General features: G+C 46.1%; 1 protein-coding gene and 1 non-coding gene across 2 annotated transcripts in view; one reads left to right on the top strand and one right to left on the bottom strand.

The window, feature by feature from the left end:
* LOC119433360 (DNA repair endonuclease XPF-like) overlaps positions 1–9,703 on the bottom strand; it is a 29,326-nt gene extending 19,623 nt beyond the window's left edge. Inside the window, exons 1-11 of the mRNA XM_037700520.2 lie at positions 9,435–9,703; positions 9,254–9,350; positions 8,985–9,067; positions 8,724–8,846; positions 8,592–8,649; positions 7,771–7,923; positions 6,786–6,899; positions 5,648–5,805; positions 4,716–4,769; positions 4,037–4,106; positions 671–749 (exon numbers count right to left, since the gene is read on the bottom strand). Coding sequence (XP_037556448.1) covers positions 671–749; positions 4,037–4,106; positions 4,716–4,769; positions 5,648–5,805; positions 6,786–6,899; positions 7,771–7,923; positions 8,592–8,649; positions 8,724–8,846; positions 8,985–9,067; positions 9,254–9,350; positions 9,435–9,508 — 1,063 coding nt within the window. The 5' untranslated portion in view covers positions 9,509–9,703. The remainder of the gene's footprint in view (positions 1–670; positions 750–4,036; positions 4,107–4,715; positions 4,770–5,647; positions 5,806–6,785; positions 6,900–7,770; positions 7,924–8,591; positions 8,650–8,723; positions 8,847–8,984; positions 9,068–9,253; positions 9,351–9,434) is intronic.
* A 4,197-nt stretch (positions 9,704–13,900) lies between these two features.
* On the top strand, positions 13,901–13,972 carry Trnac-gca (transfer RNA cysteine (anticodon GCA)). Its single transcript has one exon. It is a non-coding gene; the product is annotated as a tRNA-Cys (tRNA).
* Positions 13,973–18,250: the final 4,278 nt, after the last annotated feature.

Below are 18,250 nucleotides of genomic sequence, written 5' to 3'. Positions count from 1 at the left end.
ATCGAAATGTTGCATCCCCATTCTGCCAGGGGGCGAGCTTCATTGCCAACATAGACACTCTCTCCCTCTGCCTCAACTAGCATCCATAAGCAAAATTCCTTCCCTGTCTTCTCCATACCGAAGCCGAGGAACCTCATCATGTTCACATCATGAGCACTGGCTCCTTTTTATTTTCCTTCTCTTGTTTTTTGCAATGTAGCTCACTTACAATGGCAGATTTATGTGGTCTGCCTTGAATGATCTACAAAAGTCGCATGCTATAACTGGTGACGTTGCAGGCAGCACATCTTACGTAGAGGCGTTTATGCACATCCTCCAGCAGGAAGCAGGGCTCCCCAAGAGAAAGGGCACCTGGGCTTTCCTTTGAAATTTGAGCTGTTTACGCACCGTGGGGCAGTTTGATACTTTGCAAACACAATCGTCAGTGCATAATCTCTGCGGTGTGCCTGTCTGTCTGCAATGCCTTAACCAGGTGAGGGGCCCTTTTAATGTGCACGTGCATTTCCTGCTCACTACAGTTGGCACATGATGTTGTCCACAGGGTGACGTTGCCAAATGCCTCGTTTCTAAGACAGTCAAGTGCCAGCTATAATTTCCTTCTTTCAAGCATGACAACTTGCTTTCGGTTTTTCTTAGCAAAAGAAGAAAAGGAAAAGGCCTTAAGGCTCACCTTTTTTGTCAGTGCTTTTTGACTTTTGGTCATCCTTGCGTGGCCGCTTTTCCGAGCCATAGACTCTGGCCTTTGCTTGCTGCAATGTTATGATGTAGTGAACATAGACTTACGCAACACAATGCCAATAGCACTCTTAAGTCTTTGGCTGTACTCAAGATTCGCAGAGAATCACATCATCCTCGGGATATTAAAACAGCGTGGACGATAGAAGACCAAACAAATAGGGAGACAGACACAGCACTGTGTCTTTCTTTGTCTGGTCTTCTGTCCTTCACTCTGTTTTAATACCCCAATTATGCTGTAATAACTCGCCCGTGCTTTCACTTTATCACATCATTGTTTTTGCCAAGGCAGTATATGCAAGATACTTCAAGTGAATTCTCCAATGTACTTCAATTATGTTAAGGAAGTCATACTGTGTCATACAAGAAAGTCACACGTGTAAGACACAACTCCTAGATTGGTTGCAAAATTGCATGACATGTATTTACTGCAAACCAGCTAGCCTACATCACAGCTTTGTTTCACAAAGTAAAATGTCTAAGTAGTTCCAGGTGGACACAAGTCAGCATACCAGAAGTTCAAGTTCAAGTTTATTAATCAACGATGTCACTTTTACAAAGAAGTGTATACATAATTAGTACTACAGGGAGTCCCAAAGTTAAAAACTGCTGAAAAACGAAAATTAGGGCTGTTTAGTAAGACAAAAAATGGCAAAGAAAACTTCCGTAATAAACAAGAAATGCAGAAACGAAATACAATAAAAATGGGAGTAATATAACATGTAGTATTATGGCTACGTCAATTATTATTATTACAATCACAAAAGTCCATTGTTAGGATGAAGAGAGTTGTTGCATAAAATATTTCTTAACTTGGTTCTTGAATATATGCTCCGTGGGTGATGATTTAATGATATGTGGAATAGAATTGCACAGTTTGATTCCCGCAAATGTGGTAGTGAACTTTCCATAGTTTGTGCGCACTTTAGGTAAAAGGCGGTTATCGAGTTCAGAGAACCTAGTAGCGTTAGTATTTACAAAAGTTTCAATGGCAAAGCCACCTATATGTGCAATATTACGAAATAACTTGTATATCACGATTGTTTACTTAAACTGAAAGAGCTGATGAAGAGGATGAATGTTCAAACTGCAAAAAAGTGGCGTTGCATTGGATAGGAAATGGCTGAAAGTCATGAGACGAAGCGCCTGATTTTGCAGACGTTGAAGTTGACTGAGGTGTGCGAAGTATTTGTTACCCCAGGCTGATATGCAGTAAGATAAATGGCTGTGAATGTGTGCATGATAAAGGGAATGGATAATGTGCGGCTGAAAATATGAGCGGGTTTTGATTATGGCGCATATTCCAAAAGAAATCTTACGAACAAGTGACTGCGCATGAAGATTGAATTTCAGGTGCCTGTCTAAAACTACGCCTAGAAACTTTTTGCTATTAGATATTGGTATTAAATTGTTGTCGTGACACACAGATATATATTTCGAAATTAGTCTCGGGAAGGAATGAAAAACCATAAAAACCGTTTTTAGCAGATTGATGCGCAATATGTTCTTTCGACACCAGGAAGTTATGTTATGCAGATCAAGGTTAACATTTCGCTGCAGCTCGTCGACATTATTAGTGCAGGTAAACATAGTCGTGTCTGCATATAATATACAGTCGGTAGTGGTCAGGACATTAGGTAGGTCGTTAATAAATAGTAGAAACAGCAGTGGGCTTAGGATCGAGCCCTGAGGAACGCCTTCATATAGGTTCTTAGCAGATGAGAGTTTGCCGTCAATCTGAACAACTTGAGTACGATTGGTTAGGTAGCTAGAAATAAACTGATGTGGCGGGCCACTTATGCCGTCAGATTCAAGTTTATGTATAATAATTTGGTGATTAATGGTGTCAAAAGCTTTTGTTAAATCTATAAATACACTTCCAACCAGCAAGCCTTGGTCGATTGTCGCTATGAGGTGCAGTGATAAGAATCTCTAGGGGGCTTCCAACAGTGTTCACATTAGCCATCTGCATAATCCTAATGTGGCAGGAATCAGCACTGCACATGGTGATGTTACGTGGCATATGCCGATGACGTATGCTAACAAACATGTATTTAGGTTTCCCTTCACCTATTTAATGTTTTCGACATCTCCTGCTCTGCTTCCTGCATTACCAGAATTCACAACACAATTGCCAATTCTGCAGCTTCTATATAGGAGACCCTACAATTACAGTGAGGCTTCAAACCGAAGCCTTGTTGCAAGCAGCCTCGTTGTAAACAGCAAAACTGCCGCGCTAATATATGTAGATTATGCAATAGCGGGACACTAAATGGCATATGTTGCAACAAAGATATGATATGGGAACAAATGATTTCTGCTGATGGTATCTCTTTTGCCTTTATTTTTCCATATCACCACCGATGTTATAGGGTTGTGCGAGAATGTAACATCCAAACTAGAAGTAACTAAATTAAGACATTCTAATTAATTCAGTGATCATGTTTCCCGACCTTCAGCATCCACCGAGTTCCTAGCTGTTTCGTGCTGCGCTTTTCGTCGAGCGGATTCGCCGTTTACAGCGATGGCACTGACTGCTCCTTCGTCTTCGTCCGCGCCTTTGAACGAACTGCCATCCGCGAACTGCCCTCCGTGGACGAACTGACGAAGTGACGAACTGCCATCTGCGGACGTTGCCTTCGACGATCTGCGCGCTGCCGGCGTGTCGATTCCAGCCGGGATAACCTTTGAGGGCTTCGCCGACGCTGACAAAGACCTCGAGCTATGTGCGGAGTTGACCGATGACGAAATCATTCGTCAAGTTACGGAGACACCGACACCGAGAACGAAGAGCCAGCTCCTACACAGCCAACGAGCTCGGAGTTGACGCGAGCACTGATGACACTGTCATCGGTGTACAGCGGCAACATGACGTTGACTGCAATTGAGGCAGACATGATCGCGGGCAAGCGGACCATGCAAAAGAAAATAAGCGACTTCTTTGCGCCCAAGTGCTGACCTATGAGGTAGCGCCGGCCACGTCGTATTTTTTTTTTTTTTTTTTTATAAACGGCTCTTTTCAGAGCCACCTAAACGATGCATTGGCTGAATAGCAATGAGAATATTGTACTCCGGCCGTGACCCTCTCCGTCAGCGAAAAATACGACATTGATGATGGGATATAACATTCCATATCAACATCTTTATCTCAGGCTATGAGATAAGCTATAACTGGGGGCTCAGGATTAATTTTGACCATCCTATGTACACCTAAATCTAAGTTCAAGGGTTTGCATTGCGCCCTCATCAGAATGTGACTACCGTAGATGGGTATAAGAGAAGAAAGCACGGTGTGACTTACAACATACAACGTCTCTGCTGCATCTAAGAAAAGCCAGTCAGACACTTGTGTTGTCGCTGCGGCACTGTCACTGAAAATCCCAAACGCACAAAACTCAATATACAGAGAAGTTCTTCTTTCTGGGGTTTTATATGCCAAAACCAGTTCTGATTATGAGGCACATAGAAGTAAACTGACCAGCATGAAAGCTGCACCTCATAAAAAATTTGTGTATGTTTTCTTTTTTCTGTCTCAATGGATAGCTGTCGACACAGTAACTACACTACAATGTTTGAATTTCGTGGTGGTGGAAGAAACAACAAAATATCCTTTCATGCAACCAATTTAACAGTGCAATGCAGTTTTGAGCATGAAGAAGGAAGCAGGCTACATCACGGAAACCAGATGTGGTGGTCGTGTTATGACAGACCACTGATGTGCATGCACACCAGTGAGCTCGGCGTAATGGGCACTAAGGCCACACTGTGATCATGCTGCCACCGTTTCATGCAAAACAGATTATGCAAGATTGCACACTATGAGATTATTGGCTTTCAAAGGCTTAACCATTCAAGAATGCAAAAAATAGAGTAAACGGTAATTAAAAGCAAAACTAATAGACGATAAGTGCTTGACAAATGCAATGAACAAGTTGTTAATTGTAAATGCCTTCATAAAAGCAGCAAAAGGTTCTACTCACTGTATTGATTTGACAAGGCTGTAGAATGTCACACAATCATGTTGCGTCAAATACCTGCAAAAAGTTCACTTTCAATGTAAAAAAATCACCAAGTCTCCTTTGAGACACTGTGACAATGAATTGCAAACACACTTTGAATGTGAGGTAGTTACGACATTTCAGGTGGTTTCTTCAGCATAACCAGGCAGGGACAGGCTAAGACGATCGAAAAGTGGAATAAGAGCACTGCTGTCCTGTTCCCAGTGCTGTTCCCATTTCCTGCCGTCAACAGATCAGGTGCCACTGAACATATGGTGGTGAAACCAGTTAAATTCCAAGCACTATACTTATCCTGTACCACTCTGAGCTTGACGATTCTCAGCCTCAGTTTATTACTATACAGCTCACATTCGTCGTCCATCGGCATTTGCATGTTCCTTGATGAACTTTGAATGTTGATTTTTAGCATTTCCTGCAGCTTTGCTACTTTACACTTGCCAATGTTGGATGCCCTCTAAATTTCATGCTCCCAATGCGAGCCCTTTCGTCCTCTCCTGAAGACTCTCCCAACATGTTTCCACCTGCCATCGTTTCAATTCTCACAGCTCCTTTCCCAGATGTGCTATGGTTACCTACTCCACAAATTACGCGACCTGCCCAACACCACTTCACCACAATCCTAACTAGAATATAACTCACTGCATTCAACCTCTAACCCTTGTTACTTTTTTTTCTATCTCTTAACATTAAGCCCATCATGTTCCTTTTCACAGTTCAAAGTGTAGTCCTAAGCTTCCTCACAAGCTTGCTCAGTAACCTCCGTGGTCAGGTCTGCACAACACGTACCATGGTAAAGTACAGCACAGTTCGATAAATGTATGCACATGCTCTCATTTCATGCTAAGTGTAGCCAAAATTCTTGCCAAAGTTACCAATGCAGATTTACGAGCAGCTGACTCACAGTAGCAGCTGTGCGGAGAGTCTTGACGTCAGAAACCAGGCGCTTCGTTTTCGGGCCAAGCTGATGCCAGACAGGGTCAAGTTGAAACTTGATGATCTTTTCAAATGACCTTGCAATGGTGTTCTCCACAGTCATTTCTTCCATGTCAAGCTGCAAAAAACATGGTATACAAGCAAAACAGGTCAATTTGCACAATGGCAGATGTTTGGAGCCACTGTGATCAAAACATACCCAACGTGTCCCCCATGTACATGAGAACAACAGCCTTAAGAAAGCTGAAAAAATTCAAGACAAAATGATGTAAAGTGATTTTACAGTCGAGTGTTACAAGTTGCATCCCACATGAAAATACCTTCATTACAACTAATAGTCATTATAAGCATACACCTTGATATCAGCAAAAAAGATTATAAATTTTAGATTTACTTCGTTATACATATCCAATAATTTTGTTGCATCTGTGTTGATTTATTGAGGTTCAACTGTATAATGTAAGAGTAACAACTAGATAAGCTATTCATGATTGTGTTGCACTTAGTATTACACAGACGGAAGAGCTGAAGAACAAATATAAAGGAACAAGAAAGTGGACGTACATGGCGCAAACTACTACTAACATAAGGCTAGTTGGTGAACATGAACGTCCACCAACTAGCCCCGTTCATTGTTTTCTAAATAAATAAGCTATACTGCACAGAAGAGTGTCGCTTAATGGTGCAAAGACATCACAATTCTGAGCATTCTTCCTTTTTTTTTAGAACACCCTGTTCTCACACAATGATTATTAATTACAGCCCAGAAATTGAAGAATTTCGACAATCTACAGGAAGCATTTTCTACACCATGATTTTGATTCCTCAAATCAGAAAACTTAGTGCGTGTACTTTGTGATGTCATTGTTCATTGTACTTATCATCACAACTCTCACAAAACTAGCCATTGTGGTGCACGACACTTAGAAGTTGCATGTACAATGGCTTTGGCAGTGAATCTTTGACAGGCGACACATTTGACAACACAAGCACCCCATCATTTCCACACAGAGCACTCAACAATGGCATCAAGGCAAGTTCCTGGCTTCTCAAGATAAAAACCAAGGCATACTAAAGCAGATGATATGCATACCGTACCGAAGGATTGCATTTCTTTATTTCTCGAACACAGCTGGCAATAATATCCAGAATAGCCATCTGGATAATGTTCATAGCGGGAGTCATGCCAACACGGATTTCCACAACTTCTGGCTGCAGTGGTGGAAACAAAAAGAAACATTTTGTCCCAGTTCACTGCGTAGAGTTTGTGCAGTCTGACTTAGTGTATATTTTAGGACTGCACTAAGTCAGACTGCACATTTGACAGAATATTGACTGGTAGTAAACAAAAGCAGGATGCACACCACTCATTCATAGCATGAACCATAAGGAAATTCCCCATAGAAAATTTTTACGCTAAGGTACACAAATTTAGGTACACGATCAAAAGTAAGGTAATCAAGGTCGTATGAGAAAGGGGTCGTGTGCATTCACGAACAAGGAGAGACATCAAAATTTTTATTACATCATACACTTTGGAACACAGCATATGCAGCTACTGGTTATGAATTGCAATAAAGAATATAAAAAAGCACCTTATTTATTTCGGCAAGATTTTTTTTTTCTCTACAACATAGCCTTCTATGCTGTCAAGGTGAAAGCAACGTGCCAGAGTTGACTGGATAGACAAACATGATCATGTGTACAAAACCAGTTCAAGCACAGTTATCAGCTGGCAAAAATGCACACATTTTTGCTAGAGGTACAGAAATAGACTTTAAATTGTTCTCTGTTTCTAACATTAGGCCATAGCTACACCGCTCCTTATTGCCACTTAATGACATGCCTACCATACTTATGTCATTAGCCTAAGTAACGTCATGCCAGACACCTGCTTTCTAGGAATTGATATGGCCATACAACTGAAAACTTTTCCAACGTAAAAGTTTACTGCACTTGGTAATTTCATGTTATACTATGTTGCACTACATCCGCTATACTAAGATATAGCAACAAAACCTCATTTTTATTATTTCACTACTCCAACAGCAAAAACATTCAAAAGTTGTGTAAAATAAAACACCTTTCTCTTCTCTAGGGATGCAATAACGTCAGCTTGGAACCTTGGCCAAAGGAACAACTTCTTGACAAAGAGATTCCTCATCATGCGTTGCACTTGTGAGAAGCCATGGGTGAATGCCACGGCACTGTCAGAGAGTCCCTTCACAAATCCTTTCTGAAAAGCAACAAAGTTTACAAATACTTAAAATTCAAGAAGCATTCTGCAAGCCATCCAGAATTAGCCACCACACGCCCACATTTTAATAATTCCTAGAGAAGATAATGCACGCATTAAAACACTGCGTGAAGCCACAAAGAAACCAACTTAATTCTGTGGATAACTGTGTTACGTTCGAAGGGGACTCTTGTGAATAGCAAATGTGCCATCTAACTATCTGCCAACACAGTGCAACAAAGGAAAACTCAACGAATTTCCTGAAAAAGCAAGAACAGGAAACCCAAGATGTTCCTGCATTTCAAGAGGCTCCCCGAGATTTGCTTTCATTGCGTCCACAGTAGACATGTGGGTGAGGAAGTTTTCCTGCGTGACAGCCTTGAAGAAGAATTACGGAGATTCCGAGAACTTACTTAGATTTTTGACAACCATATGAAATCAACAGACAATGAAACCCAGTCTTGGCTTTATTGCGAGTTGGCATCATATCGTTGTCAACAACCAAAAAATTGAGCGTTCAGTTCCTCTGATTCTTCTCACTCATCTATATATTGAGAAAGAAAAGTATTATGCAACATTCGATGCTAGAGCAAAAAACACTAAGGCTAAACATGCGTGCCTGCAATAAGCAGGTAAAACGCATTCGCTTTTTTTCAAGAAGCACATACTTTGTTTTTCTGTCGATACAGTCTTAAAATGAAGGCTTCCTGACACGATTCCAGCGTCCTGAAATAGATTTTTTTTTTTAATTCAACCACAATGTGACAGCAATATGAATAAAATTAACACGAAAAACTCACTTGTGAGCTCGATACACTATGATGCCTGTGATGAGGTCGATGGGGACTCGCTCCATAAGCATATCGACAACAAGAATCCGTGACGTAACGAAAAGGACACCTCCGGTTAAGTACACGTCGGTCCTGCAGACAAAACATGGTTTAGTTCACGTTGGTATCCGAGAGGTCTCATCTACTAAGCTTTAAGAATCGTTCACTGGTAGCCATTAAGTGTGTAAGATCATTATTGTGAAGTTGTGAAGATGAGATGTTTCTGCTTGCCTCTCCTTTGTGCCGCAGTCAGCAGTTATCGATTTTGGGAGCGGGTTTACATTGTCCGCTTGGAGTTGGCTTATGAAAAATTCCTGAAAAAAAAATGAAAGCAGGACAAATCAACGTAACTACAGCAAAGAAATATGCTAGCTGACGTCTGCTCATTGCAGTTATGTGCTAACATGAGGCGCCAGCGACGTTAGTACTTATTAGGCGATGTTCGCTGGCAACCTAGCTTTTGAAAATAATAATAATAAATAAACGCGGGCACTTCTTACCTCTTCTTCAGCTGTCGTCCCCAATACTAAAACAAGATTACCGGGGTCGTTGTGAACTTTCATCAAACTTAACAGCAATCGCTCTATACCAAGGCCCCTGCGTAAATAATGTCAATACACCATTAAACGAAAATACATCAAAACGCATAGAAGGCAAGGAAGATAAAAAGAGACAGCTTACTTCGCTACTATGACGAGACCATCTTCGTTGTGAAGGTCCAAGAACATTTGAGTTTCAAACTCGAGCAGAGACATCGTCAAAATATTCCTGGTGTGTCAGAGAATAAATTCTAACGTTACCAATGCACCGAAGAAGCAAGTTACTTAAATTGTGATCGCAGCATTTAGCAGCTTCCCGATCATGAAATTAAGCGTACAAACTAACGCCGGCGCTCCAGCATGTCTGCACAGGAGCGACAGACGCTCAGGACGGCGCCATATTGATCCGGAAGCCAAGTCAAGCTATTTGGCTATTTGCTTAGAACGTAAGCCAATGGAAGGCCAGGCGAAGCTTCGATCCAAGCCGACAAGAATCGATGCAGTGAACGGCGAAACAGCGGTACAGTACTTCTAGTACAGTGTACCAGTTTGTATGGGTGTTCTGTGAGTGTACCTTCTAGTACACTGTACTTCTAGGCACTGTAACGGCGGTACGAGAAAAGACGCGCGCGCATGAATTAACAGCAATTGCTGGTACATTTTGAATTATTTTTAGATGGATATTCAGGGCAACATGAAGATCTGCGTGTAATATGCGATTTCTTAGCTTATTATATCTTCGCAGTATTGTATACATCGTGGGCTACGTGCGTGACACACTTGCCAAGGCCACGGTCATAGAGTTAATATAACTGGAAGAATACTGGCCAAGGCCGCTGCACCACTGAACACCTTTATAGCTGCACTTGCTTGCTGCATCTGCCTCGCAATTTAAGGCGATAATGGCCTCATTACACGTGTACTTCTACTACTCCTACGTACTCAGCGAGTCCACGTACCCTCTACGGAACACAAGAACTTTATTCTACGCAAAGACACTCAATGCATGCTGGCAAGGAAACACTCGTTACTGATTCGGCGCTACCTCACAACGGTGGCACAATCAACGCAGCGAACGCAAGTGCGGCGGCAGTCAGAGTGACCGCCGAGTGCTTGCACGAAGGCCTGTAGCCGCCGGCCGTGAGCATGCGTTGGCTGCCCAGCCTGGTGTCGTTCTCGTGCATGGGCACGTCGACCTTCACGACGCCGCCGTCAAGGTTCTGCGCTCGGGTGTCCACCGTGTCGTTCGGGTGCTCCTTGACCGGCGCCCCACGGGGAAACTCTCGCACCTTCAAGATGCGCACAGGCATGTGCTGCTTTTTGGGGTCCGATGGATCGGCGCTCATGTTTGCAGCGGCGGACGACGCGCCGGTCGCTGTGGTGGCAGTAGTGGTGTTCGTTCCGCTTGTGGCGGCTGCACTAACTAGGGCGGACAGGTTCAGGCCTTGCGGGGCCGCCAGCTTCCCGACGCAGCGTCCGTTGTTCTCGAGTGTCCCAGGCGGGCACTGGCAGGTACCCGAAGGGCTGCACTTGGCTCCGATGTCCTTGCAGTCGTTGTCCGTGTTGCACGGTCCGCTGACCGTCTTGCGGGGCGCGCAGACGAGGTTGCCCAGCGGCGAGGTCTCCATCTTGAACGTCTCGACGCAGTCGCACTCACCCTTGCTGCCGCAGTGCGAGTTGTTCGCGGCGTAGGTGCACTGCTCGTCGTAACTGCACGGCCAGCCGAGGTGGGCGGGCGCCCGGCACGTGACGTGCGATGAATTGAGGTGTACGGGATGGCCGCCGTCGCAGCGACAAGCAAGCGAACTGCCGCAGACGGCGTTGCGCGACGCACACTCCGTGTCGCTTCGGCAAAAGTCACCGTACGGCGAGTCGATCTCGACGCGCTCCTTGAGTAGGTTGCCGTCGACGCTGGCGACGCACTCGAAGACGTACTTGCCGGCGGGCGCCGGCAGCGTCTCCAGTCGGTCCACCTGGATTCGCAGCGACTTGAGGAAGAAGTCCTTGCGGCCCGAGATGACCGAGCGCTGGACGACGTCTTCGAGCGGCTCGTCGTTGAGGGTCCACACGATGCTCGCCGAGTCGTGGTATCCCGCGCTGCAGAACAGTTCCACACCTCCGGAGTTCTCTACGACCGCCGGCACCGGATACACCGAAAGGCGGCCCAGTTCGACCCTCACCGTCGCAGGGCCGCTCGAGGTCGTGATCGTGGTCTCGACAGCCGGAGTCGTAGGTGATGCACTGGCCTCCGCTCTTGGCGTCGGCGATGGCGTCGTCGACGCTGTGGTCGTAGCAGCGGTGGTGGTGTCGTCGGACTTGACCAGGGGTGCCAGCGAAGCTGCGTCAACTGGTGCCGCGACGGCTGGCGCTTCTGTCGCGATCACTGGAGGTTCTTCAGCTTTTGTCTTTGCCGCTTCAGCCGCGGCATCGGCAGCAGATGTCGAAGGCTGTTGTCCGCCTTGTTTGTCACCAGACAAGGCGGGCTCCGGTGGCAGCATGGCGGCCAACGAGTCGTTACCGCCGTTCAGCGGGGCAAAGTCGGGCACCTCGTACTCTTCGTAGGCCGTGCCGTTGATAATGGTGATGTTGACTCCGGCGAGCGCTGCCGCGGCTGCGAGCATTTCGGCGCTGAGCGTGCCGTTGAGGTTGTCCACCGCAGCTGCGGACGGGGCTTGAGACACCAGCACTACCTCGTCAGCGTGGGACGAAGGCAATTGTTGGAGGCACAGGCATGCCAGGAACGCTATCCGCAACATGACCGCTGGTATACTGGCAGCAACTCGGCGAACTCTTTTTCTTTAGATGGAATTCCTCAGTCGGCGCCTCTGCTGAAGCCGGCGACAGCGGGCAGCGTCCGCTTGCTTATCGTCTTCGTCGTCTCTTTGATCTCCAGCGTCGGCTCTCTGCGTGCAAACGCTAGCGCGCAGTAACGTTTTGTGACGGCGCCGGCTCGCGGGTGACGTATGTACCTAATCCTCGCGCGTTTGTGCCAGCGTTCGGTCGTTCTAGAACGGCCGAGGCACGCGTTCCCAACGTTCTTAGAACGTTCTTAGACTAGTCTAAGAACGTTGCGCGTTCCAGCAGAACGACTGTCTTGAGCATTAACCGGTTTGCTTATTGACATCGTTCGTGCTAAGGCATTTTAGAACTACTTTATGTCGGACGTACCACAGCAAGCGGTATGATCGGCTTCTATTCTCTCTATCCCATTCGTATTTTTACAAACGTTAGTTTACAGCAGCGGAGATGAAGGGGGTGGTTGCCGTGCACAATGCATGGTCTCGTGTGGCACCAGGGCGCCTCGTGTCCGTGTGTCCTTTTCGGACCTCCTGTCCTTCAATTGCTAAGAGAGGCGTATCTGTCTATCGTCGCAGTTGCAAATGCATAACCGCTGTCTGGGTATCAGCAAAAAAAAAAAAAAAAAAGGGAAATGTTTGTTCTAAAGTTACTAATACTAAGTCCAACTACTTAGCTACTACTAGTTCACGAGTACTAATAAGGCAACCGGGTCCTCTTCGTATGGAGCTAGTCTCATCGATAAGGCTCGATTTTGATGCATCTTTGCTGTGGCATGCAGCAGTGTGTTCGGTGCTATAAAAAAATGTTTATTTAAGCAAGATTCAAATACTAACCGGGCCTGTATATTGGATCTCACATCTCGAGCTGCAATGGAATCCAGACCAGAGTTTCCGTGATATATAGCTGACGAATGAATTAAAATCGGGACTCTTAACCCACGCACACTAATCTTACACCGGCTACCTGAGGTTTATATTGTACCCCAAACAATAATTTTCATCTATCTTGTCGTGCCATCCTTCCCTTTCTTTACCGCTGCGCGCCCGGTACTTCCTTCCAGATCACGAACGGAGTGGGCGTTTTGTCAGTGTGACGTAGCATTATTGACAGGAAAGTAACGAGCGCGGAGTTCTCAATAAAGGAAACGCAAGCAAGACAGATTATAATTGTTCGGGGACAAGATACGCCACTAAGGGGGTAAACGTTTTTTATAGCGTGCACCCGCAAACACGGGCCATCCGGGCATGAGTTCGCGAGAAAGCTACCTCTTATTCGGATGTATTTCGTAGCCGTACGCTTCCGCAGCAGATGTGCCGTGTCGACCACTTCTTCTGTGCCATTGCTGTTTCTTGAGGAAGCGGAAGAAATTTCATTTCAAGCGAGCCTTTTTAAAAAGATTAATGCACTCCGCATTAAAATTAGAGACATGCCATCTCTATATGAAGAACCATCTACAACTGTTACCACCACGTCAGCGAATGCGTTAATCGCTTATCAACAAATTGATTAATGTTTGCAACATGACTGTGTAATTGGCAGTTTCAGGACACATTTGGGGGCTGTAACTACGGGTGTTGCGGGCTGTATCGATTCGTCGCGTCATCGGTCCGGGCAGGGAAGTGTGGGGCTGCCTGTTATTTACGACTGCAAATTTAGTGGCCTCCAGTGGTTTGGCTCGTCAGTGAACAACGGTTATGGTAGGCTGTAGATGAGGTTCAAACTGAGCAAGAACCTCCGCATATAAAAACATGGCAAAGGAAGCTTGCAAACCGTTATAAAAACGTTATTTAAAAGTGCAGTTACGTGCTTGGGGGTATAGCTCAGTGGTAGAGCATTCGACTGCAGATCGAGAGGTCCCCGGTTCAAACCCGGGTGCCCCCTCTTTTTTTTTTCTTTTCGTTTTTTTTTTTTTTCTTTTAATGCTCTACGATAACAGTAAAATGGTGAAAAACAGCTATGCTAGTTCTAACATTCCTCTGTTATTCCGAGAACAAGTCTGCACTGGAACCACCTTCCTGCTTCTGTCGATCGCCATCATCCCAGACATCGCAAGCTTTCAGAGAGCATTACACAGCATAATTCCGTCACGGTATGTATATACATTGTTAGTTTAAACCCACATCTTCCTGCAATGCCTTCGTTCCCCCTCCCCCTTCCCGCTTTCTTTTCGTGTGTGTGTGTGTGTGTGTGTGTGTGTGTGTGTGTGTGTGTGTGTGTGTGTGTGTGTGTGTGTGTGTGTGTGTGTGTGTGTGTGTGTGTGTGTGTGTGTGTGTGTGTGTGTGTGTGTGTGTGTGTGTGTGTGTGTGTGTGTGTGTGTGTGTGTGTGTGTGTGTGTGTGTGTGTGTGTGTGTGTGTGTGTGTTAATTCAGAATTAGTGACGAAGGTTGGGAAATTTGGTTGATGCATTCATATATATGTTTGGGGATTGGATTGAACTGCATTCATGGTTGGGAAAGCACGCGCGAGAAACACGCAGACAGCCATGATTCGCAACAATGAGTGGCGCTGACAGAGCGATGCCTTTTCCGATGCTATTCCTTCTCGGCACTTGTCAGCTAGAGCGATGCATCCGTCCCACCTTATCATTGGGATCAGCCGGTAGTGAACGGTAGATGATAAGAGAGGCATAGAATCGAGCGGAAGGCAACGTTACAAAATCGCGGCCCGGTGCTCAAGAGCCACTCAAGAACGACTGGCTCGTTGACAAAAACAATAATCACTGCGTGGAACACTCTTATCAACGATGCGCGCAATGTAACAACAAAGCACAAGTCGTGCGTCGACCATGTGACTGCCACCAGGCTATGCCGCAACGAATATGCCAGTGATGACTGAATGAGAGAGAGAGACGAAATCTGCAATACAGTAGACCTGTGTTTACACACGCATTTGGCGCGTTGACTTCAGTCGTTGTGTTGCTTCGTCACTGGGGCACTAGCGCATACGTAGCATCATAAAATAGAATACGCAGGCAGACCACATCGATACAGTCAGACACAGGCAGTAGTAGTAGTAGTAGTAGTAGTAGTAGTAGTAGTAGTAGTAGTAGTAGTAGTAATAATAATAATAATAATAATAATAATAATAATAATAATAATAATAATAATAATAATGTAAAGAGGTTTATTGGGCGAATCCAACAAACAGGCGGCAGCTCGGAACAGTAGGCAGGGAGAACAAGATGGTGGTGTCCGAACGCCAATCTCGTGCCTTCTCCTCGTGATGATGATCGCCGGGATGTCCTTCTCTTCATTTCTTCATTATAATTGCCCCCGTCGAGAAAGGAGGAGCCATCCTGGCGATCTAACAGGTGGGGACAAGAGGGTCGAAGTACGGCTTGAGGCGGTCTACGTGAACAACATCACGTCCACGTCGACGACGGTCGCCGGGCGGCGTAAGAGGTTCAATGACGTAGTTTACGGGAGAGGTACGCTCGACGACGCGGTAGGGACCATGATAATTGGAAAGCAGTTTGGGTGACAAGCCAGGAGCGCAGGGCGGTACATGAAGCCAGACAAGTGCACCAGGAGCGAATGGTGCGACAGGAGGGCGGTCGTCATCGCGGGCGTTTTTCTGGCGTTGTTGGTCGGTCGTAGTAAAGCGCTTGGCTAGTTGTCGGCAATCTTCAGCGTAACGGGCGGCTTCCGACACGGGCGTGTACTCTGAGGCATCTGGTGCGTATGGCAGCAACGTGTCGATTGTGTGCGACGGCTGGCGACCGTACAGAAGGAAGAAAGGGGAAAAACCGGTTGTGACTTGCGTAGCGGTGTTATACGCGTATGTCGCAAATGGAAGAACCAGGTCCCAGTTCGTTTGATCAGATGCGACATGTGTCGCAAGCATGTCGCCCAGTGTCCGATTAAACCGCTCAGTCAGACCGTTCGTTTGAGGGTGGTAGGCAGTACACGTCCGATGTACAATATTGCACTGGTGGAGAAGTGCTTGAATTACATCGGAGAGAAATACGCGGCCACGGTCACTGAGGAGTTCACGAGGAGGACCGTGTCGCAGCACAAAGCGATTGAGGATGAAGGAGGCGACGTCCTGTGCTGTCGCCGTAGGAAGAGCAGCGGTTTCGGCGTATCGCGTAAGGTGGTCGACAGCAACGATAGCCCATCGGTTTCCCGCTGTGGTCAAAGGTAAAGGTCCATATAGGTCAATTCCAACGCGGTCGAATGGGCCGTCTGGGCACGGAAGGGGCGGTAATGAACCTGTGGCAGGATGCGGTGGTTTTTTGCGTCGCTGACACTCGTGGCAGCCTCGAATGAACTTGCGGACAAAGCGAAACATTCCGCGCCAGTAGTATCTTTTGCGTAAACGTTCATATGTCTTGAAGACACCGCCGTGAGCACACTGCGGGTCGGAGTGAAAGGACGCGCAGATTGTAGAGCGCAGCGTTCGGGGGATCACTAGGAGCCACTTCCTACCATCTGGCGAGTAGTTCCGCCGGTACAAGAGGCCATCACGAATGCTGAAATGCGAAGCTTGGCGTCGCAGTGGTCGAGTGGGCGAAAGGGTGGGTGCCTCGGATAAAACGTCAAGAAGCGAAGCGATCCATGGATCGTGGCGCTGTGCAGAGGACACGGCGGCGACGTCAAGAGCTGGCAGTGGTTGGTCTATAGTGGATATGGACGCAGTTTCGGTGGATAGCGGTGACAGCGACAGTGCATCAGCATCGGCATGCTTGCGTCCGGAACGATATATAACACGGATATCAAACTCTTGAAGTCGAAGAGCCCAGCGGGCAAGGCGACCTGACGGATCCTTCAGCGAAGACAACCAACATAATGCATGATGGTCCGTAACTACATCAAACGTGCGGCCATATAAGTATGGGCGGAACTTGACAAGCGCCCAGACTATTGCCAAGCATTCTTTCTCGGTGACGCTATAGTTTGACTCAGCCTTGGTGAGCGTTCTGCTTGCGTATGCGACGACATACTCTGTGAACCCAGGCTTTCGTTGTGCGAGAACAGCACCCAGGCCGACACCGCTGGCGTCTGTGTGAACCTCAGTTGCGGCCTTAGGATCGTAGTGGCGCAGTATAGGTGGTGACGTGAGGAGACGACGGAGGGTGGAGAAGGCTTGGTCACACTCAGAAGACCACGACGAGAGACTGGTGGCGCCACTTAAAAGTTGGGTCAAAGGCGCAATTATAGAGGCAAGTTGCGCACAAACCGGCGAAAGTAGGAGCATAACCCTACGAAGCTTCTTAACTGCTTTATAGTCGTCGGTTTGGGAAAGTCGGTGACGGCACGTAGTTTAGCCGGGTCCGGAAGTACACCGTCCTTTGATACGACGTGACCGAGAATTGTAAGTTTTCGCGCAGCAAAATGGCACTTCTTCAGATTGAGTTGGAGCTGAGCGTTCTTCAGACAAGTCAGGACATGGTTGAGGCGTTCGAGATGGGTTGCGAAATCTGGCGCAAAGACAACAATGTCGTCGAGGTAGCAGAGACATATGTGCCACTTCAAACCCCGCAGAACCGAGTCCATCATGCGCTCGAAGGTGGCAGGCGCATTGCAGAGGCCGAAGGGCATGACATTAAATTCATATAGACCGTCAGGCGTGACGAAGGCTGTCTTTGAACGGTCGGCCTCTGCTAAAGGCACCTGGTTTATTGGGCGAATCCAACAAACAGGCGGCAGCTCGGAACAGTAGGCAGGGAGAACAAGATGGTGGTGTCCGAACGCCAATCTCGTGCCTTCTCCTCGTGATGATGATCGCCGGGATGTCCTTCTCTTCATTTCTTCATTATAATAATAATAATAATAATAATAATAATAATAATAATAATAATAATAATAATAATAATAAGAAGAAGAAGAAGAAGAAATTACTTGAACGTGACCAGGAACAACAGTGACGCCTGAGTGCTGGTGCAAAGAGAAACAGAAAAGGTAGAAATGCAATACAACTATGACCAAACATTATGGGCTGAAAAAATAATACTCGTGCAGTATAAAAGGGGATAGATAGAAAAAAATAAGAATGTAGAAGTAACAAAAACGTGACAAGAAAATAGATAGATAGATAGATAGATAGATAGATAGATAGATAGATAGATAGATAGATAGATAGATAGATAGATAGATAGATAGATAGATAGATAGATAGATAGATAGATAGATAGATAGATAGATAGACGGACGGACGGAC

This window comes from Dermacentor silvarum, chromosome 11 (genome assembly GCF_013339745.2).
Source record: "Dermacentor silvarum isolate Dsil-2018 chromosome 11, BIME_Dsil_1.4, whole genome shotgun sequence".
NCBI lineage: Eukaryota > Metazoa > Arthropoda > Arachnida > Ixodida > Ixodidae > Dermacentor > Dermacentor silvarum.
This window is presented reverse-complemented; position numbering and strand designations above follow the sequence as displayed.